At 58.0% G+C, this 22,387-nt stretch overlaps 2 protein-coding genes across 3 annotated transcripts in view; one reads left to right on the top strand and one right to left on the bottom strand.

Moving 5' to 3' along the window:
* Positions 1–22,387, bottom strand: part of SORCS2 (sortilin related VPS10 domain containing receptor 2) — a 485,475-nt gene that overhangs the window by 269,250 nt on the left and 193,838 nt on the right. The window lies entirely within an intron of this gene.
* On the top strand, positions 1,353–4,191 carry PSAPL1 (prosaposin like 1). The gene has a single exon (XM_005608908.4). The coding sequence runs from the start codon at positions 1,605–1,607 to the stop codon at positions 3,162–3,164; it is 1,560 nt and encodes a 519-aa protein (XP_005608965.2). The 5' UTR covers positions 1,353–1,604; the 3' UTR covers positions 3,165–4,191.

The raw sequence follows: 22,387 nt of genomic DNA, 5'->3' as shown, positions 1-22,387 counted from the left end.
TCAAGGCAGCGACGTGGGGCTGGATGGTGAGGGGCGAGCAGGGGGCCAGGGCTGCCCGGCCGGGGCGCTGGCACAGGCCCGTTCACGCCACGGCCATGGCCTTCTGCCTGCTCAGCCCTGCGTCCCCAGTCCCCGTAGGATGAGAGTGGTTGCTCCACAATATCAGGAATGAAGAGCAGGCGGACAGAAAGTGTGTTGAAATGAACCCACACCTGCCTGCCCCCGGCAAATCTAGATTAGGGCGCCCACGTCTCCAGCCCCACCTTTGCGACTGCGGTCCAGGAGCCGGCTGACTGCCATCCCCACAGCTGAGAGTCCAGTCTCACTTCAGCCCCAGGGCCGTCCCCTCCTCTGGCCCCAAGGAAGCACGGTCTTTGGGAGCGGGGGGAAGAGCTGAGCAAATCCCGTGTTTCCACATGCTGTCCCCAGCCCAGCACCCCAGACGGAAGGCGCATGCACAGCCCTGTCCACATTCCTCCACCGAGGCTGCTGCAGCCTCAGGCCAGGACGCCCGGCCCACAGAGCTGGGGGTGCAGAATGTTCCCGCTGAGCGCTCAGAGCCCCGAATCGGAGCGAGGGCACCACCTGAGGGGCTCACACCCAGCAAGGCATGCAGGCAGCCCAGGGGGAGCCCCCTACCACAGGGCCCCTGACCCACCCACCCCTGGGAAATCAGGCCAAAGGCGGGCCAGCTCCAGAATTCTCTATTTCATGAGCAGGATCCAACTCTGGACAGCCATGTGCACCTGTCCAGCGCTGATCCTGCCGGTCGTGCCTGAGAGCTCTTCTGAAAACAAAGGAAGAAAAATAAGATAACAAATGACACCAGAATGAAACGAACCCTTTCACGTATGTGTACTTTCAACCCACACCTTCATAGTGACTGTGGACCAGCCCAGGCTTGGCCAAGCTTCCAGAAGGAAGAAACTGGGCCCAGGAACCATTTGCTAGTGGCTTTCCCGTAGGCGGCTTGTCCTGGAAGGTGGATGGGTGCTCTCATCCCAGATGAAGACAGGACGCTCCACAAAGCCACCGCCCCAAGATGGCACAGCCGGCCAGGGCCAGAGGCAGGAGCAGAGCCCGCCAGGCACCCACTGTAAGGCCAATGCAGAAAACAGCAGCTTCAGCGGTTGGCTAGTCATTAAATTCACTTAATCTGCTAGCAAAACAGGATAGAATGTATTTACGTACCTCCCAGAGGGCGGCAGAAATTCCGCCAGGGTCTCATATTCTAGGAGGGGACCCAGCCAGGCCAACAAGTCAGGAGGGTCAGTGAGCCCTGGAGGCGGGCAGGAGGACTTCCCAGGAAATGGGTCTTTGCCTTGCGCTTCCTTCAAATACAAGCTGGGTTTTGCAAGACGAGTGTCTCCAGGGAGGAGGGAGGAATGGTGCAGTAGGCAGAGGGCACTCGAGAGCAGAGGCAAGGAAGCCAAAGGACCCAGAGCGGAGGCTTGTGTTGTGTGTGGAGCCAGGTTATGAGTCAGGCCGGGAGGCGGCCCAGGGTGGGGCACCCTGGTGCAAAGGCTCAGGGCCAGGCGAGCATGCGGGGTTTATAGCAGCAGCCAGGCTGACAGGCACATCGGAGCACTGAGGCACCAGGCAGCATGCTCCTGGCCCTGCTTCCCCTGCTCGGCTTCCTGGGCGCCACCCTGACCAGCCCCGTCTCTGTCCCCCAGGAGTGTGCAAAGGGTCCAGCAGTGTGGTGTCAGGACCTGCAGGCAGCAACAAGGTGCGGGGCCGTGGGGCACTGCCAAAGTGCCATCTGGAGCAAGCCCACTGCCAAGACCCTGCCCTGCGACGTGTGCCTGGACGTGGCTGCTGCCTCCAGCCATGGGCTGAACCCCGACGCCACAGAGACCGACATCCTGGCCTTGATGATAAAGACCTGTGAGTGGCTCCCCAGCCAGGCGTCTTCAGCCCAATGCAAGGGGATGGTGGACGCCCATCACTCTATCATCCTGAGCATGCTTGGCGGGGCCCCAGCACAGCTGTGTGCCGCGCTCACCCTCTGCCAGCCGCTACCAAGGCACCCGGCCAGCCCGGGGCCGCTCTCGGAGGAGGACATATCTGAAGTGGTGGCCCCATTCATGGCCAATGGGCCCCTCAGCTTCCACCCTCCACAGATTCCAGGGGACGCTGTGTGCCAGGACTGTGTCCAGCTGGTCACCCAGCTCCAGGTTGCTGTTGGGTCCAACCTGTCCCACTTGGCAGAAACGATCACACAGGAGCAGTGTGAGTCCCTGGGGCCGGGCCTGGCCCTCCTCTGCAAGAACTACATCCGCCAGTTTTTTGCCCCCACTGAGCAGACGCTGAGGCTCGCCCCCCCGAAGGAGATCTGCAGGAAGCGGGGCTTCTGTGAGGAGCTGAGGGAACCCGCCCTCCTGGCTCACACGGCAGCTGGGCACGATGACATCCCCTCCCTGGAGCCGGTGTCCCCAAGGAAGAAGAGCGAGATCCAGATGAAATCCGGCCTGACCTGTGAGGTGTGTCTGGAAGTGGTCCAGGAGCTGGACCAGTGGCTGGAATCCAACAGCACGGAGACCGTGATCAGACACACCCTGGAGCGTGTGTGTTCGAAGATGCCGGCTCCCATAGTCCAGCAGTGCGTCATCCTGGTGGACACCTACAGCCCCTCCTTGGTGCAGCTCGTGGCCAGTGTCGCCCCAGAAAAGGTATGCAAGGCCATCCGGCTGTGCAGGAGCCAGAGGCGGGCCCGGGCAGTCCACGAGGACCTGGCAACCGTGCCATCCCCAGTGCTGGGCCAGGAAAACAGGGTCAGCTTCTGCAATGGGTGCAAGAGGCTGTTCGGCGTGTCTGCCCGCAACCTGGAGCGTAAGAGCACCAAGCGCAACATCCTGATGGCCTTCCAGGGCGGCTGTAGCATCCTGCCGCTGACCTACATGATCCAGTGCAAACGCTTTGTCACTGAGTACGAGCCCGTGCTCGTGGAGAGCCTCATGGAAATGATGGACCCCGAGGCCCTGTGCATGAAGATGGGTGCCTGCCACGCCCCCAGGACCCCGTTGCTGGGCACGGACCAGTGCGTCATGGGGCCCAACTTCTGGTGCAAGAGCTGGGAGGCAGCCGAGCTGTGCGGTGCTGTGGAACACTGCCAGCGGCACATGTGGAAAGTGACACCCTTCCGCGCTGGAGAGCACGCGTGATCATGACCACCAGAGACCCATGTCCCCCAGGAGGCCCTTATCTCCTTGAATCCCACAGGGACCCTACGAGGTGGGCGCTCTCCCCATCCCCCCCACAGGTGAGAAAGTGAGGCTCCGGGTGGGGAGGCTGGGAAGAGCCGAGCTGAAGTCCTGACGACCCCACAGAGCTCTGTCCTAACGACTATGCCACGCGGCTGTACTCCTGCGAGCGCCTCTGATGGACTGGAACAAACTGATGTGTGCCACCCATCCCAGCCGACCGCCCCTTAGTCTCATCGCTGCGATGTTGCTGATGGGGTGGTGGGGCAGCCGGCAGTGGCCTTGGTGCCCCCGTGATGAATAGCCCAGCTGTGAGCTAGGCTGGGGTCCTGGCCGGGGGAAGCAATGGTGGGGGCAGAGGGTAGCTGAGAGGGGCTGTTACCGATGGGGGCCGATCCGTCTTGTCAAACAGCTGGGGAACGGGGCCTGATCCACAGCTACCGTCACTTGCTCAGGCCAGAGCTTCTCCACCGGGGTTTCTGAGGCTGGTCCCAAAGGTATGAGTGTCTGTGGACCATTTTGGGGAGGAGGCTGGGGCTTTGACAACATCTCCAAGGGGTGCTGGGGCTTCAGAGCAATCCTTCCAATGCCTCTGCCCGTTGTGGGGACCCCTCCTTGCACTCCAGATTCTTGGCCACCCTGGGAATAGGCGGGAGGAAGGCCTGTGCTGTGCTCTAAATGAGGAGACAACGTGAGGGGTAAGAGCCCACTGGGACAGCCCAGGGGTCTGGAGCGGGTGCCGGGGGCTGTGGAGCAGCGTGTGCGAGGGGGAGCAGGTCCCTTCACCTGTCGGAGCCTCCGTCTCCTGATCTGTAGAATAGGCGTGACCATACCTGCTTGTGGGGATGTTGAGACAATTCAAGGAGACATCCAGAGCCTCTTCCCCAGAAACCAGCATCCCTCGGTCTGCTGGGACCAGCAAAGCCCATCGCAGGGTTCCCCGAAGAATCGGGCTGTGCAAGGACTGAATAAACGCAGGCTCTCCGGATGGAGTGTGCTGTGTGCTCACTCCCGGGAGCTGCCGTGGCGCCTGCCCCCGACCCCTGGCCGCCCGGGGCCCCTCCTGCGGGCAGCCCTCCTGGGGGCTCTCGGCCTAGTTCAGGCACCCGCTGTGGTTCCTCTCATGCTATGCTGTCATCATCCGTCTCCCTGGCACAGCAGGGGTCCTTTGGGGACAGCCACAGGACGTGACCCCTCTGTGTCTCATGCCTGGCACAGGGCCAGCACACAGGAGGTGCTCAAACTTTTGTGGGACACACACACACATGTATTTCACACGAGTCCTGGCCTGGTGAGGCCTGGTGGTCACCCTCAGACGAATTCCTCTGGAACAAGAGAAGTGCCCAGGCCTGGGCTGGCAGGAGCCGAGGGGGAGCTCTTTTGCGAGAAGCTGCGCCTGAGCTCTCAGGCAAGTGTCCTGGGCCCCGGCCAATGCCCCAGGAAGACAGGCCTGCTTGGCCTGAGTTTCTGGACTCCTCATTGCTGGCACCTGTTGGCTGGGCAGGCGTGGGCCCACCGGTCAGCCCTGCCCAAGATTAGGATGGCAAGGAGTGGGCAATCGTGCCCACCCACCGACCTGAGGGCCCGGACACGGCCGCAGGAAGGCAGCTCGTTGTCAGATTCCAAAACACAGGTGCTTGCCTCTGATGGCCTGTGCGTGGGCCACGGCCTCTAGGAATGGCCCTAGAGGCTGCCGGTCCACCAGCAGGTGTCCCCACCTGGGGCCCGAGGCTCACTGCTCTGGGGCAGGACGGAGCTCTGGCCCCTGCCCTGGCCCAAGGGGGACACCTGCTGGCGCTGTGTGCCAGGTCATAGGTTCCTGGGACGTCACTAGTCACACACAACCAGGGGCCCACCCAGGCAGAGCTGAGACGTTATCCCAGACCCTCCGGCCGGGAGCTTGTCCACCTTCCCCTGCCCACAGCGACTGCAGCAGGAGGGGCGGGGTCTCCACACATCCTTTCCCTCTGCCCACCCCGCTCCCAGGCCTGGGACCCACTGCTCCCACTGACCCAGTGCAGGCTGGACCACACGTAAGCCCATCCAACACGCCCATGCATGGTGATCGCCCGTGACGGGCAGGCCGTGGAGCACACCTGGCCATGACCCCACAGCTCCAGCTCCAGCGCCAGCCTGGGCCTGGGGACCTAGTCCCAGCTCCGTGCACCCCACCCCTCCACCAGGCGCTCGGCCACACGCGAGGCCTCCCTCTCTTATGTTATCACCCTCCTCCCCATCCCAAGAGCCCACACAGACACCGCGGTGCCTGGATCCCCCGGGTTAGGGTTAGGGTTAAGAGGCAGCGCTCTGCCCCAATGAGCGAGGCAGCTTCCTCCCGGGCCGCCCAGGAGGATGGACACCGTCCCTCACCAGGCAGGTACTCGGTGCCCTCCAGATGCCGTAGCGACTTAGAGGCCCCGGATCCTCCAGAAACCCCGCAAACGGGCCCTCATGCTTTCCCATCAAATCGAGGGTAAACGGGTCTGGCGGTGGAGAGGGGTTTGGTTGTTTCCTGTTCGTTTGAGACTTTTCTTAGAAGAAAAGTGACATATTGGTAGGAACATCGAACCAAATGAGAAGACGTAATTTATGCAAACTCGGGCTCTTCCAAAACACCTGGAACAGTAGTCCAGGCAGACAGCTTGAGTCCCGGGTCCAGGAAGACCCAAGCAGCCTGCTCGCTCCTCTCCCTGGACTCTCTCTTTTACCTCCAGGCATGAAATTCAAATCATACCCCTCATGCTGGGAGGGGAGCCTGGCAGCTTCCCAAGCCCACGTGAGCACCACGGGAACAAGGGCAGCGACCACTGGTCACCAAGGAGGGTTTCCCACCTGCCCCGGCCCAGTTCCTCCCCAGAGCTCCGCCTGGCTTCACTCCTCGCCCTCCACAGCCACCATGAGGCAGGCACCATTATCATTCCATTTCCCTGAGGCAGAAACAGAAAACAGAGAGGTTCAGTAACTGGCCCAAAGTCACACAGCCAGCAAGCGATGGAGCCAGGAGTCCAGCCCAGGCAGGATGAGGCTCCGAGGCCTGTGCTCCTGATCCTCACACTCGCTGCACCTGAGGCCGGAGTTCAAGTCCTGAGTCCACCATTCCACGGCTTCTGCCTCAGTTTCCCCATTCCTAAATGGGACAATCCCCACATTCCAGGGTCCTCGCGGGACTGATGATGACGTGCGGGACGGGCCAGCTCGATGCACGTGCAGTCAGGGAGGGGGCTCTCCTTAGACACCGGTCTCTCTTCCGGCACCTGCAGCCTGGCTCTGAAAATGTGCTCTGGCTGCTTCCTTCATGCCGATCGTGCCCCGAAGACACTGAGACTTTGCGGTCGGACCTGGCCGGTTGACTTTCCCCGGGTGGCTCCACTGCTCTCAGCTGCTGTTTTTCTTATCATCTCCCTCATCAAATTCCTTTTGGATTAGAAAACTGGAGGGTGGGAAAATTAGCTGACTGCTGATGCTGAAGCCGTGGGAGACCCTGCGGGGGCTGGGAGGCCCAGCCGCGGGGGCCCCGCCCGCCGAGGTCTCCACCAGGGAACAGAGGGCATCAGGGAAGCGCACGCTCGCTCCCGCGGATGCTCATCACGTCACCATCTTCCCCAGACCTCTAGGCCTTGGTGGACGGCTGGCACATCGCTTTGTGCACACCCTCACATCTGCACAGACGGCTTTGTGCAAAGCCCCAAGTCAGGGCCAGGCCAATCCCAACCCTGCCAAGGCAGGCGTGATGAAACGGGCAAGCCCTCACATTCTGTTTCAGCCTCAGTCTCCACACCTGTGAAATGGCCCCAGCAACCCCAAAAACAACTCCTGGAGTGGAAGCACTTAGAAACCAGCCCCTGGCTCACTCGGACTAGTGCAGTAGGCACTCACTGGGGTCCTGCCCCGCTCCTCTTCCCCAGTCTGTCTCCATTGCCGCCACCCAGTCCTCTCGGAGGCTCGCTCCTCCCTGCAGAACTTTGCCCCCACGTCCCTCCCAGGGAGGTCAGGTCAGGTTTGGTCCCCGCCCGACACCTCCACCCCTGCTCCTGGCTTCTCTGTCTCTCCATTAGCCGCTGCCACTGTGGGACACTCTCTTGCTGTCACCTGTTTATCTCGTTTGTGGTCTGTCCCCTCTGGTGTACTGTGAACTCCAGGAGGGCAGGTCCTCACTGTCTTCCCATCTCCTGGGACAGAGCCCGCTTAGAACGGGGCTCTGCGAGTGTTTATCAGATGAATTAGTGGACACCGGCTCTGTGTGACGTCATCTTCAGCCTAAACCTCCCTCTGGTCTGCCCTTCGAGGGCAGGACCATCCAGGCTGGACGTCTCCACGGGGTCAGATGTTTGTGAGAAGTCCAAGCCACGCTGGGCCTCCTAGGTATAAAATACGGCCACTCCATCCCCCAGTGAATGAAGCGAATGGGTTCTGCTAGTGTCTCCTGCCTCCTCAGGGATGCTGTGCAGGCGAGCGCACCCTCCAGGCCTGGGTGGAGCCATGGCCGGATGGGCTGCGTCCTGGGGACCCACAGTCACATCTGGCCTGGGCCTGCTGTGCACAGCTTTCCTCCCCAAACAGCCCTCCAAGCAGACCCTCCGTGAGTGAACGCTTGTCCCTCTCTGCCAGCATCTGTACCGCCCACGATGGTCAGCTGTCAAAGGCAGCATCGCCCAGTCCCTGAATCGTGGGCGCAATCCAGCTCCTGCCCACCCCCACCTTCCCAACTAGGGTGCTCTGGCCCAACCGGCCCCCACAGGAGCTCGGGGGGCGGGGTGGGCAGAGTGGGCAGGAGGCCAGGACCCCGCCTCACGTCACCTTCTTTCTGCTTCACTCACTTACGGATCCTCAAACCCTGGTGAGGACGGGACGTTAGAGACACCCAGCCCAGCACACTCATGGACGTGCCAAACCTCTGTGGCCCAGAGAGGGAACCCTGCTGTGGGGTTCAGGCCCCCAGCCCAAGCTAGATTGCATTTAGGGTCTGGCTCCAACGCAAGGGATGGGGAGAAGCACAGCCCCATTCGATCACTCAGGCCTGAGCAAGAGGCCCCTCAGTAGAGCCTCATACACCCTACACGATATGGTCACCCGTAACACTCCCCTCGAGACTTGGACTGTGCTGGAATTGTCCTCAGGACATCTAGAACTCTCCAAAGCCAGGCTCTAGCTGGGGAGGCCATGCTGGAGGCAGCCAGTATCAGAGGCTCATTACACGGATCACGCTGGGCCCAGGAATGGCCCCACCTCCCCAGCTCCTGTCACCACGGAGACCTTCCTTGTCCAGATGCCCAGCTTCCACGGCCCGCCCCAGGAAGGCTGCCCGCATTGCCCTGTTGCTCTGAAACCCCCCAGATTCATTGTGTCCCCACTGTCATTGGGGGCTGGGCCTGATTCGGCATGATGGGACATTTCTGGAGCAGACAGCGACTCTTGGGAGGCACGCAGCAGAGCAGAGAGAGCGCAGGTCCTGAGGAAGGGCACGTCCCAGCCTGGCTTTGCCACTCATAGCTGTGTGCCCTTGGGCAAGTTAGTGAACAACTCTGAGCCCCAGTTGCCCTGTGAGTATAGTGTGGATAACAGGCCCCCTCCTACGGGATCTGTGGGAAGGTTAGTGAGGTCACCGCGTCCGAGCCCCCGGGGCTGGCACACCCACGCTGCCCAACATTTGTCAGCCCTTCAAGCTGATGCCAGCCTCCTCCCTGAACCGACCCTCTGCGGCCTCCTGCAGCTCGGAGAACACTGGAAACCGGCCCAGGCCCACCGCCCACATGGCCTGAGGTCACCAGATTGGCCTGAAAGAGACTGTTGGTCAGGTGACCACAGGCGGCCTGTCCTGGATCGTCCCATCATCGCCTGCCTGCTGAGTCAAATCTAAATTCTGAGCTGACTGGGAGAATCTGAGAGACACGGGGTGGGGGCTAGAGGGAAGGAGGAGCGGGGTAATGGAGGGAGGGAGAGAAAGAGGAGAGAGTGAAAAAGGAGACACGAGGAATCTTGCCTTCGCTGATGAAGTATTTCCGAGTTTTCCCTCCAGAAAGTGGCATCATGGCACTTTGCAAACACAAGCTCCCCTCGGGGAAGCGGTGTGTGCTGCGAAGTTCCCTTCAGGAGCTAGATGCGACCCCTGGCCAGTCAGGCCAGCGCAGCCATCCGGGCTCTCCACCCGGCTCAGGGCCACCAGCCAGCCTCAGGAGCGAGCTGTTTGCTTGCAAATGTGGGAAAAGACGTCTCGGGAACAGCAGACCTCAACCCAGAGGGTTGTCGCTAAGATTCGCACATGCCCTGGCCCTCAACCGTCCGTACTGGGTCTGCACCCGGCAGAGGCCGCAGCGAGATTCTCCCTCGGGGAGAAGACGAGACGACTGACAAGCTGTGGAGACTGAAACCACAAAAGTCTCTGTTCCCGAGGCCATGGGGAAAGGGCCAAGGGGCTCCCCCTCTGGAGGCCTAGGCGCCGGGCCTGACCCTACAGGGCTGGACCACCCCCTGTCCGTGCCTCAGTTTCCCTTCTGTAACGGGAAGAGGGTGGACTAGATAGGGACACAGCACAAACAGCCCCAGGGCCCAGGGGTCGTGGACAATGGTCAAACCCAGGCCCTTTCTAGGGGGCAGCGTGGTGGCCCCGGGAGAATGCGGACCACGGCCCCCCCTCCCTTCCATTCCTCCAGAGGTCAGGACCCCCGGCAGCTCATGGGAGATCGAGAGATTCCTGAATGCTGACAGCTCAGTGACACTGTTTTAAAGTCCTCTTCTGGCCAATCCAAACAGGCCTGAGATGGGGCCTGGCCCACGGGCCACCAGCAGGACCTCTATGGCTTGAGTCCCTGCTGGACCGCTGCGTGCCCAGGCCAGGTCGTGGCGACCATTTCATGCCTCAGAAGCCTAGGGTGTTTCTTTCTGATTCCTCCCCAAGCCCAGGAAGGGGCCGGAATCCCTGTGGAGCCAGGCTCCCGATCGGGAGGAGTTACGGATCAGGGAGCCATCTATTCAGGGCAATGGGAGTGGCACAAAGTAAGAGAGAGTGTCCCCACTCCCAGACCAGTTTCTCAGGTGGACCTTGCCCCAGGGAGGGATGAGAGTAGGAAAGACGCACAGCTGAAAGGGAGAGAGGCGCCTCCCACAGGCTGTCTGGTTTAAATGTCACCGATGCTGATGGAGATGGAGAGAAGCTGAGGCCACTCAGGCCAGTCCTGCGGGACTCCGCAGCCAACGGCCACTCCACAGCCACCGAGGGACAGGGATGGGGGGCATGGGGAAAAATTGAAAATGCAAGGCTCTTGCATCACCGTGTGGACTCCAGGCGGTTTTAGTTTAGAAGAATCTGACACTCTGGCATGTGAATGAAGGAAGGAGGCAGGAGAGGGTCACGGCAGCCCTGGGAATCCCGCCCCACGGGTCTCAACTTCACCTGCCCACGTATCCCCCAGCAGCCAGGCCCTAAGCCAGCCCACAAACGGGGCCAAGGTCAGGGGACGGCGGGTCTGTTCCACCCTCCTGCTGATGCCACACTCCCCATGGGGAAACAGCGCCCCGGACAGCTCTCCTGGGAGAGTATCCATGCCTCCAGGAGGTGGGAGCGATAGGCCTTTCCGGGCCTCTGTCTCCCCACTTAGTTCAGAGGGCTGTGTAGACGAGGATTTTACAGCCAAGAGGCAGAGCTAGCATCCACACTGGGCAGACAAAGACAGCGAGGCCGAGAGGCAAAGGGACATCCCGGGGTCGCATGGCGCACAGGCCTGGATGTCCCGGATGTCCTGAAGGCAGGGAGCTCTCCAACCCCAACTCATCCTTGGCACTCTCGCTGTCAAAGGGTTTTTGGAAAAGAGATGCAATTATTACCCCATGTTCAGAGGAACCAGAGGCCCAGTCTGCCCCCACGACCTCCTCCTCACACCCAACCAGGAGAAACGGGGGAGCCAGGGCTACCGAGAGCCAAGGTTCCTGGGAAAAGCCGGCAACGTGCCGTCTGCTCTGCTGGGCCAGCAGCATCCTCCCAGCCGCTGTTCGTAGACCTGCAAACTCCTAGGAGGCTGGAGGACTCTGGAATCTTCCTAAACAATGGTGTGCGGGCGGCAGCAGGCACCAGCTCACCTCAGCTGGCTGGAGCTGATGGGGCACAGCTCCTCCCCGCTCTCATGGTGGGGGCTTGAAATTGGCCACAGTGGGAGGGTTTACACCACAGACTCTGGCAAGCACTACAAAGCAGGGCTTTTTCCTGGCGTGCTGCTTGTTAAACATTTACCAGCACACCACTGTTCCTAAAGCTCCAGAATCCAGGGAGCTGAAGAAAGTCTTACACCCCCTGAGATGCCCACCAGGCAGCCTGGGCCTCCCTGAGCACCGACTCTGCCGGAAGTCACGCCGGGTGCCGGGTGAGCGGGGTGCTCGTCCCAGGCAGGAAGCAGACCTGCCCCCCAGAGCGGCTCACAGGCCAGCCCGACAAAACCTCCAGTCTCTCCGCTTTCAACCCCACAAGAAGACCTACTGTGTGCCAGGCACTGTTCTAGGCACTGGGACACAAGAACGAACCACACAGGCAAGGATGCTGCTCCCTTGAGCCTGTGGCCTAACGGCGTGGACAGACAAGTCATATCTTAGAAAACTATACTAATGTTTAGAAACGAAAATTTCACCAAAGTAGCATCATTACAAAGAATGCATTTAAATCCTGAGAGATGATGATAAATGCAGCAAAGAGCTGATAGCCGGTAGTGTGGCGTCCAGCGGGAAGGGCTACCTGAGGTGGGCAGTCAGGGATGGTGGCTCTGAGGAGGTGGCGTTAAGCTGACCTCTGACTAATTGGAGCCTGGCACGTCACCCAGGAGAGAGACGAGGGCAGCACCGACCATCATCCAGGTGGGGACAGGAGATGGTGACAGAGCCTCCGGACCCCTCGAGGGCCGGGACTGTGGCAGAGTCACTCGGCTGTCTCCATTGTCCAGTGCGGAGAGATGCTGTGGAGACCACATTCGCTGCACAGAGGACGCAGGCCCGATTCGGTGGTCCACCCCCGCCACTCCGCGTCACCAAGGGCAACGACGCTGCTGTAGAGGGATGACGATGATGTCACAGCCCACGCCTCCTGATGCTCCTGTGAGCCAGGCGCTGGGTTGCATGTTCCACCCATCACCTCACTGGACCCAACAACCCAGGCCATACTACTATCCCCATTTTACAGATGGGGTAACCTGGGCTCAGAGAGGGGAAATGACTGCCCTGAGGCCACACAGCTAAAGAGACAGAACCAGGACTGGAACTCATCTCCAGTCTGAAGGCCGGCGCTCTCAGCCCCTTCTTGTGCTGTCTTCAGGAAAAGAGAGAAAGTGATGGAGTAGCTGTGAGAACAGGCGATCTCTTGGGAAACACGTGACAAGGTGGCACAGGGCCCCAGCGCCCCCCACACGCCTTCAGCCAACAGCCTGCATGGGGCCCGGCAGGATCTTGAATACCGCGCAAGCCAGGGAAGGGGCAGAGCAGAGGTAGGGCCCCCAAGCTCAAGGGAACTGGAACCGGCCTGACGCTCCCTGTCCAGGAGGAGAGCGAGGCTGACAGCAGTGATGCTAAAGGCATGCCGGGAGCCAGCCCCTCCCCTGGTGGGCGGGTGGCTCGGGCCGCAGACCCACTTCAGCTCTGTTTGGGTGGTGGGGTACAACAGATGACAGACGGGGTCTGAGAAGAGGCCCCAGGACCACGTGACTCTGACCCCCCTGCACCCTCCCACAGATGCTCACGCGTGGCCTCAGAGGCCTCTCTTTCTCTGGCACCTGGGCCCTGCGCCTCCTCCCCAACAAGGCTCACACAGTCTCCGATACGCGCGGTGTCCACGGCCACCAGTCCCCATGAGAGACTCCACCGCAGAAAGGTCATCCCTGGGTGGAGTCCCAGATCCCAGCCCCTGCTGGCCTCTGCGCCCCGCCGCGCACTCAACGTCCAGCACACTCTGTGTCTCAGCCTCCCCCCCGCCCCCCAGGACTTTGCACGGGTCCCGTTCTGTCTGAAATCTTCCACTCACTGGGGTCCACTCTGAGGTCCCGGGCAGCCAGGCTAACCCTAGTCCAGCTCTGCTCCCTCGGGGCACTCCCAGGCACTCCCCCCACGAGGGACAGCCCCCCTGTCACCATGCTGGCATCGCTCCGCTAGAACGTCAGCCCCAGGGAGCAGCGGCCGGGTCTCTCTCCTTCGACGCTGAATCCCCAGGTCTAGGAGGGAAGCTGGGATGGCCCAGTGCTCAGGGAAACTTGCTGAAGGACGGAAGGGAGGAGCGACAATGTCTCAGAGGGGTAAGGGCTTCCGCTGATGGCGCCCGCAGAGCACCCAGTACGTGCTTCATACATGTCTGACTATGTGAAACTGCCCTAAGCTCAGCTTCTCCGGGGTCCTTCCAACCCCCTACTCACTTATTCCGACGTGCCTGTGCTCTCAGCTGCAGATGCACCGAGCCCCAGAGCCCCCGAGCCCCCATCCTTCCCCAGGGCCCTTCTCCACTGGCGCCTCTGCCCCAAGGCTGGCTCCGGGGTCTGCTCCCGCTCACTCCCACTGAACTGCAAGGGCCAGTGTTCTCTGAGTCCTCCAGGACTGGGAGTGGCCTGAGGGCAGGGACCACAGGGAGCAGAGGTCAGGAGCAGTGACGGAGGTCACACCCGAGAAGAGCAGGCTCCTCGCACAGCGCCCCCCAGTCCTGTTGCCCCTCCTCTGCAGAGCTCTGGGAGGAACAGGCCCCTTCTCAGGAGGGCAAACGGGCTCAGAAACAGCGAGGGACTTCCCTCAGGTCACCCATAAATAGCAGAGCTAGGGGTCATCGGCCTGGTGGCCTAGTGGCTAAGTTCGTGCGCTTTGGCGGCCTGGGGTTCACAGGTTCATATCCCCGGTGCGGACCTAGTACCACTTGTCAAGCCATGCAGTGGTGGCATCCCACATAAAATAGAGGAAGATGGGCATGGACATTACCTCAGGGCCAATCTTCCTCACCAAAAAATAAATAAATAAAATAAATGGCAGAGCTGGGACACCCAGAGTAGGTGCCTATAATTCTCCCAAATATAACAAACCATAGTTTTTACCCCAAAATAACATTCATAGCACAATAAAAACAGCTACGCGTCTTGGTCCCCTGTGCCTAGCGAACTTCACCAAGAGAAGACGGCATCCCGGCCGCAGCCCACTTCTGCAGCGAGGAACCGGGGCTCAGGGGACCGCACCGGCTGACGACCAGCCGCGGGGACCCTCGGTGGCGCTCAGTCGTGGTGCCTCCTGGGTGCTGCTGGCCCCGTAAACAGGTTTATGGCTCCATGCTTCAAAGCACACTCAGGCGAGGTTTATTACCCGATAGAAAACAAAGACAGCTTTCCCGTGCGTCTCCCACGCGGGGAGTTGTATTAAAATGCCGCCAGTCTCCAGGGTGGAGTGGGACCTGACCGCGAAGGGCAGGAGACCCAGCTCGAGTCTTCCGAGGCGGCAGGGAAGACGGGAGGGGCACAGGACATGAATCGGGGAGAATGTAACATTTGGGGTCCCCCAGACTCAGCCCCTCCCAGGAGCCACAGGGGATGGGACTCTGCTCTCAGTGGATCCTGGGGGCGAGGAGGAACGAGGCCGCCAAGCAGCCTGTGGGTAGCTCTTCCCCCCTCCACGCTCCGCTTTGCCCGTTGGCCTAAATTGTGCCTCCCAACACCCTGGGATTGCGTCCTCACTGTTCCCTCCGCACGCTCAGCCATGTGCTTGCTTGATCCATAAACCCAAGCATAGCTCCCCACGGCCTATAGGACAGAGTTCGATCCTCCTGGGCTGACACACAAAGCCTCCTTGGTCCAACTCCGGCTGGACTCACCAGCACTCTCCCACCATCCTCTGTCCACCTCACATTTTAGCCACTCCAAGCTTCTCAGGATTCCTCCCACACCAGCTGGTTCATGCATCTGTGCTTCTGCACATAATGTTTCCTCCGTCTAGAATGCTTTTCCCTGCTTGTCTGCCTGGAAAACTCCTATTCATCCTTCAAAGCCCAGTTCAGACATCACCTCCCCTGAAATGCCCAATTTCCCTCTCCTTTGGGTTCCTCAGCACCAGATGTGGGTCCCCATCAGTCTCTTCCTCTCTGACAAGGTTGGCATCTCATTCATGGCCAATCCTAAGACCTGGCAAAGTGTCAGCACAAAGAGGCGTCTCAAGAAACGCTTACGGAATTCGACTATCTGAAAAAGTGTCTTAACATCTCGTGTTCGATCTTGGCACCCCGGTCAGGCCTTCAATTGACCAAAGACACGGCAACAAACTAAAGGCCACCATCTCTGGAAGCCTTCAGGCTCTGCATGGTCAACAGAATAGCGGACCCACAAACGTGGCCACATCCCAAAGCCCGGGGCTTGTTCATGTGTCACCTACGGGAAAAGGGGACTTGGCTGATGTGAGCAAGTTAAGAACTGTGACATGGAATATTATCCTGGATTATCTGAACGAACCCAGTTTAACCTCAAGGGTCCTTAAAAGGGGGAGCTTTTCCAAACTGTGGTCAGAGAAAGAGACGGAAGACAAAAGAAGAGGCAGGAGAAGCAACACTGCTGGCCTTGAAGACGGAGGAGGGGCCACGAGCCAAGGAAAGCAGGCGGCTCCCGAACCTGGAAAAGGCCAGGAGCAGAACTTGCCCAGAGTCTCAGGAAAGGAACCCGGCCTGTCCACACCTTGACTTAGCCTGTGGGACCCACAACAGACTTCCGCCCTCCAGAACGAAGCGCTAATAATTTCGTGTTGTCTTAAGCCACTAAGTTTGTGGTGAATTGTTTCAGCAGCCAGAGAAAATGAACGCACCCTGTGTCCCAGCCTGACTGCTGACGATGGGCTTCTCCCAACCCTGGGCATTTCCCGGCCTCTGTACCACTGCCCCGCTGCTCCCATTGCCTAGATTGCCTTCCCTTGCTCCACCTGCTCTTCTCAGCCTGGTGAACTTCTATTCATCCTTCAGAACCCATTTCCAAGGTTCCTCTTACAGGACCCTGTCCCAGCATGCCCTGGGGTAGGCCAGGGCACCATACCCTCAGCGGCTCAGCCGTGCCTCACAGCGCACACATCGTAGGGCGCCGTCTTAGATTCTCTCTTCTCCCACAGGTTGGCACAATCGGGAATGGCAAGTGCCCGGGTTCTGTTCATTCTGAATCTCTGATGTCTGGAGCACGCCTGACACATGGCAGGACCTCTGGAAGCCACTGTAAACGACGGGCTGGGGGTGGTCAACGGCGGAGGCCTCCATCCACTCCCGGGATTCATACAACAGCGGGTGCACCCCCATCCTGCAGCCGCAGTCTCTCCCTTAGCTGCAGGTGACTCGCACCAGGAGAGGAGGTGGATCTCCTCGCATTTATCTCCTTTCCTCTTGCCTGAGTGGCTCTGTAACTTCCCCGCTCCCCAGCACCATCAGTGACAGGCTCAGAGACAAACCCTCCACACACCTCGAGATCTAGATGCCCGGGAAGCTGATGCACAAGAGAAAAGGTCTGTGCTCCAGAATGTATCCTGAGAAAACGATCAGAGAGGGGGCAACGTACATACAAGGCCGTTCAGCACGGCTTCCTTCACATCAGCGAAAACCGAAAATGACACGGATGTCTGAAACAAGGACTGGGTTAAATAAATAACACCTCCTCCAGCGAGAGCGCATGAGGCGGCCGCTGAAAATAGTGGTTTGAAAATACTTGGGCGCATAGGAAAATGTTGAACACATAATATTAAATTGGGATCCAGTATTTATAAAACATGTATTTATTTGCATCATAAAAAGACTGGTGAGAATATTCCTCCCGAACACTAACAGTGGTGATCTCATAAGGTGGGTTAGCATGGGGGGGTGCTTTTACACCTCATTTATTTCATAGTTTCCAAAATTTCTATGATACTCATGTAATATAGTTTTTTTGTTTTGTTTTGTTTTAAAGATTTTATTTTTTTCCTTTTTCTCCCCAAAGCCCCCGATACATAGTTGTATATCCTTCGTTGTGGGTCCTTCTAGTTGTGGCATGTGGGACGCTGCCTCAGCATGGTTTGATGAGCAGTGCCATGTCCGCACCCAGGATTCGAACCAACGAAACACTGGGCCGCCTGCAGCGCAGCGCCGAGAACTTAACCACTCGGCCACGGGGCCAGCCCCCTCATGTAATACAGTTTTTAAAAAGAAGGTGTGTTTTAGGGAGAATTTTCTGGAGAGGAGTTTAGCAATGCCCTTATCAAGAACATCTCTAAAAAGGGTTAATGCGCTTTACGTCTTCCTGTTTTGGGGACTGCTGCCGAGGACCGGGGGGTACAGAGGCCCACAAGGGGATCCCCTGCCAATGGCGGGGTCGGGGCAGAACTGTAGTGTCCGAAGAACCAACAATTTGGTTCTCAGCTAAATGCAGGCCTGAGCATCAGACCATCACCTCTAAATTCACAGGCTGCCCTCCCCACTGGGCATCTGTCTCCCATTTCTCAAAAAAGCATCTGAGATGATGATATGGATGGGAAGCCGTGCTGTCAGAATGCCCAGGGTTGCCTGCGTGGGCTGGGCCGGCATCATCTCTGCGAGAGAAACCAGATCCCCCTGCAAACAGGCAGAAGCTGAATTCAGAACAAACGCTCCGCTCAGGGCGGAAGCCGCCAGGGCTGTTTGGAAGAGCCAGGAGCCCGAGGACTCTCTGCTCGGGTCAGTTTCTACCTGAGAACTCCTCCAGAGCCTCGGGGTGGACTTTCCGGCCTGCAGCAATGGGGTCGGAGGAGCAGGATGCAGGGAACCACAGGCAGCACACAGCACGTGTGTGAGTGGAGGTGGGACTTTGCTCCCTGGGGGGGTGTCCCACACAGGAAGCCAGGACCGTGGCCTGACGAGGACGGTGAAGCCAGGATGCGCCCACCACCTGCCAAGGTCAGCAGCTGTGCTTCTGCAATGCAGCCTTGGGTTACAGAAGGGTTCTTGGTATCTCTGCACATGGATTTGACAAAGCTTTGTGGGACGGATGCTGGGGGTGGTGAAGACGAGCACATCAGAGAAGCCACTGTAGCCATAGCAACACAAAAGGTACTGGGTAGGGAGAGATGCCCTGGAAGAGAGGGACTCTGTGATGCCGGAGGACCAGGGCTGGATCTTCTTCCAGAAAGTCTTCCCTGACTACCACTTCCTCTGCTCACCAGAGAGGGGCTGGCTAGTGCTTCCCTGGTTCTCTCAGCCCCATCACAGTGTGGATTACATGCCATCATCATAGGTCATTTGCTTATCTGTACCTCTTACTAAACTCCGAGACTTGGGGGTCATTTATCATAGTTTACTCAAACCCAGAGCCTAGATGGATGGATGGAGCTCAGATGGATGGATGCATAGGTGGATAGATGGATGGATGATGGATGATGGATGGATGGATGATGAATGATGAATGGGTGGCTGGGGGATGGATGGATGGGGGATGGATGGATGGATGGATGAGCGGATAGATGGATAGGTGGATGGATGGATGGATGATGGATGGATGGATGGATGACGAATGACGAATGGGTGGCTAGGGGATGGATGGTGGATGGATGGATAGGTGGATGGATGAATAAATGGATAATGGATGGATGATAGCTGATGAATGGGTGGATAGGGAATGGATGGATGGGTAGATGGATGGATGGATGAGTGGATAGCTAGGAGGTGGATGGGTGGATGGATGAGTGGGAGAGACTGAGGGAAGACGGGAAGGGGAAAGGGAAGGGGGAAAGGGAGGAAGGTGAGTGGGCAGAGAAGAAAGTCGCTGCAGCGACAGGAAGCGGTCCTTGGAGCACGGGACAGAGGGAGCCAGGACCTGAGGAAGGGCAGGTATTGGAGTCAAGATGGAGGGAGAAGAGGCTTGGGGGCTGGGGACACTGAGAGATGTCCTCAAACTGCCTGTGACCTCCCAGCAGCCCAGATCTCATCCCCCAGCGTTTCCCAGGCCCCTCAAGGCCTCAGAGCCTGACCCCGTCAAACTGTTGCTTCAAATTGAATTATTTATTGGATAGACTCAAACCCCGGAAGCTTTTAAGTCAGCGCCTCTCTCGATCCCCGTCTGCTCCAAGTCTTGTTTAAATCAAACTCAGATCTCCATGCGATGTTAAAGCAAACACAGAGCGAGGCTGGCCGTGGAGGGAGGCGGCGGCTGGGGAGAAGCCAGCCGGACGCTTTAAGGTAATGGGCTGAGGAAGGAAGTGGAAGCGGACCTCTGACACCTACTAAGCGCCGAGCGTTTTACAGGCATCGTCTGTTGTCATCTTCACAACAACCTGCGAGGTGTGTGCTCAGGCTCGTTGCGCGGACGAGGCCTGGGAGGTCACGGAGCAGGGAAGTTACCAAGCCAGAACTGAAACCCAGATCTGTGGTGCACGGACCACGCAGCAGCCTGGCCCACAGAGGAGCCCCAGCGCCTGCAACAGCCTACGGGAAAAGCTCATGACGGTCGGGGACTTTCTCTCTCAAGTCCCCGCTCTTGCTGGGCCGCCAGAGGGCAAAGCATGTCGTCTCTTCCATTTCCATCTGGGAAGTGCGGCTGTGAGCCCTCGGCATTTTCCAGCTATAAGACCCCTATTAGCACAACAGTCCTCTGTTGGTCCTGACGTTCGGGCCACTGAGGGGCACGCTGTGATGCACCCACTGGGGCTGCCCCTTGGCTCATGAAACGCTCTGCACACGGCTGGGCTCTGTCCGTCTCACCCTCAGGACGGTTGAGCTGTTCGGACATCCCCACCTGTGTGGTCATCGCCTCCATGGAGAAGGACTTGATGCTTCTTTACATTAGTGAATGTCCAGAGGGGCTGTGCATGGCCTTGGTCTGATGGCTCAAATTCCTCACACGCCACATTTGCAGCACACAACACTGAAATTCCACATATTAAAAAGTGGAGAGAGAGGGAGACACGATAGCAACATAGACCCAAATCTGATGTTAAATAGAGTGGTGGAGAACCCAGCAACATCATAGGCAAACAGAAGCAATCTGAAAATCTCAAATGCCAGCTCCGCTGGAATACAAAGTGTACAAAAGAGAGTTTCCCAAAGTTTGTTGCATGGAGAACCAATCCCAGGAAATGCTCAGTGGAACAAAAATAAACATACTTCAATATTAAAAGTTATAAATAGGGGCCAGCCTGGTGGCTGAGTGGTTAAGTTCTCGCGCTCTGGTTTGGCGGCCCAAGGTTTCGCCAGTACGGATCCCGGGCGCAGACGACACCATTCAGCAGGCCACGCTGAGGCGGCATCCCACATGCCACAACTAGAAGGACCTACAACTAAATAGTATACAACTATGTCTGGGGGGATTGGGGGAGAAAAAGCAGGAGAAAAAAAAAAGATTGGCAACCATTGTTAGCTTAGGGGCTTCTTTTTAAAAAAGAAAGAAGTTATAAATAAAATTAAATTAAGCAAACAAAAATTAAATCAAAATTTAAAATGAAGTAAAATTTAAATAAAATAAACATGAAAGATGATGGCCTCAGCCAAGATGGAGAACGCACACAAGCTTCTCCCGGAGAGGAGCGATGTGCGCTGGTGTGTTAGGGCCCCAGTAAGTCCTTCTGCAAAGAAACCTGATCGGTTTTCTCAGTCTCAGTATGTTTACCAAACTTACATGACTCCAAAACATGCATTTTCTGGAAACACCTATGACCAGCTGTGATCCATTCAACTGTCATTCAGCAAACGTTCACCCCCTCCCCCAACCCCCCCGACTCTACCCCCAACCCCACTGGTGTCGGGCTCCACCGTGTGCCTTGCTTTGGCGGACGGAATTCTAGCAGGTGCAAAGTGAGCAGAAGCCCTAAACGTGCTTGTGTGGTTGGGCTTGGCTCTGGAGCTCTGCTGTTGTGCATGAGAAGAACGCGTCCTGGTGGGCTCTGCCCCGTGGGGTCTGGGCCCCAGAACAAACACACATGGAGCAGACCCAGGCCACCACCCTACAGCCTGAAGTGCAGCTGCCCAGCCCAGCCCATCCCAGGGCCACCAAACCACAGCCGAGCAGAGGGGTGAGAACCAGGGTGTTGTGTATGCCATCGAGTTTGGGGGTGGCTGTTACACGGCATTATTGTCACAATGGCTGACTGATACACCTTCCTACAGAAATACTCTTCTAAGAATCACACTTTGAGGCATAAAAAACATTCTTAGGAAGAACCATTCTTAGAAGGTGCTGGGAAAGAATGAATGGCATGTGGTAGGAGCTCGAGACCCATCTGGAGGACATGTGTCTTCAAATGAAGGGTCCTAGAGAGGACAAGCTCTTCACGATGGAGAGGCAGGGTTTAAGAGATAGCTAACCAACCCAACAGAGAAAGACGAGCACAAGATATGAATGGGGAAAGCAAGAGAAGAGCTGAACGGTCAATAAACAAAGGAAAGTATGTTCAGTCTTGTGAGGAATCATGAAAATGCAAAAGAAAACAGCACTGAGCTACACGCTCACGTCCACTTGGCTGCAGACATGGAAAGTCTGATGACGCCAAAGATCTGGAGCACGAGTCACTCGAGAGACACTGGCGATAGGGAGAGAAAGAGGAAGCTGGAGACACAGGTGCGGATGCTCCTGCAGCCCTGACGCGAACAGCCAAATCTGGGGGATACAGACCCTGGCGCTCCCGCAGCAGAAGAATGCGTGAATCCAGCAGCTTCCGTGCGCTCTGTGGATAAACGAGCAAAGCAAAGTGGGAGGATGAATCCAGTTCCCAAAGGCAGCCTGGTGCCATTTGCATCAATGTTTAAAACACGCTAAACACCAGAAAATACTGATTGTAGATAGACACACATGTGTACTTAACATATCAGGCATACTTGGGGTGCTTACTGCTGGGTAGTGACAGCTGGGGTGGGGAGGATGGGAGTCGGGAGAGAGCTGGGCTTGTCCAGAAGCTGTGGCAGCTGGAGAGCCGTGTTGGGCTAGACTAGGCTCTGCTGTGGTGACAGCCGAAGCCCTAAATTCCAGTGGCTTAACTCACATTATCCCTGCTCACCATCCACTGGCCCAAACTGATCAAACGACCCCAACATGACCGCAAAAGGGCGGGAAGGGAGGAGGTGCTTGGATTATCCGGTGAGCCCTAGCTTGTCTCGGACATCCGGGTACCTAGGCATCGACTACATTCTGTACTTCCTGTATGTGTTGAAGATGTCATGATCAAAGCAGAGACCCCACCCCCACCCCAACAGAAGGGATGGGATCCCCCCAGACACTCTGAGG

The sequence above is a fragment of the Equus caballus genome, chromosome 3 (genome assembly GCF_041296265.1).
Source record: "Equus caballus isolate H_3958 breed thoroughbred chromosome 3, TB-T2T, whole genome shotgun sequence".
NCBI lineage: Eukaryota > Metazoa > Chordata > Mammalia > Perissodactyla > Equidae > Equus > Equus caballus.
Note: the sequence above shows the minus strand (reverse complement) of the source record. Positions and strands in the feature narration are given on the sequence as shown.

What these genes read in the sequence shown, in the direction of transcription:
- PSAPL1 (XM_005608908.4), top strand. Translation starts at nt 1,605, where the DNA reads ATGCTCCTGGCCCTGCTTCCCCTGCTCGGCTTCCTGGGCGCCACCCTG.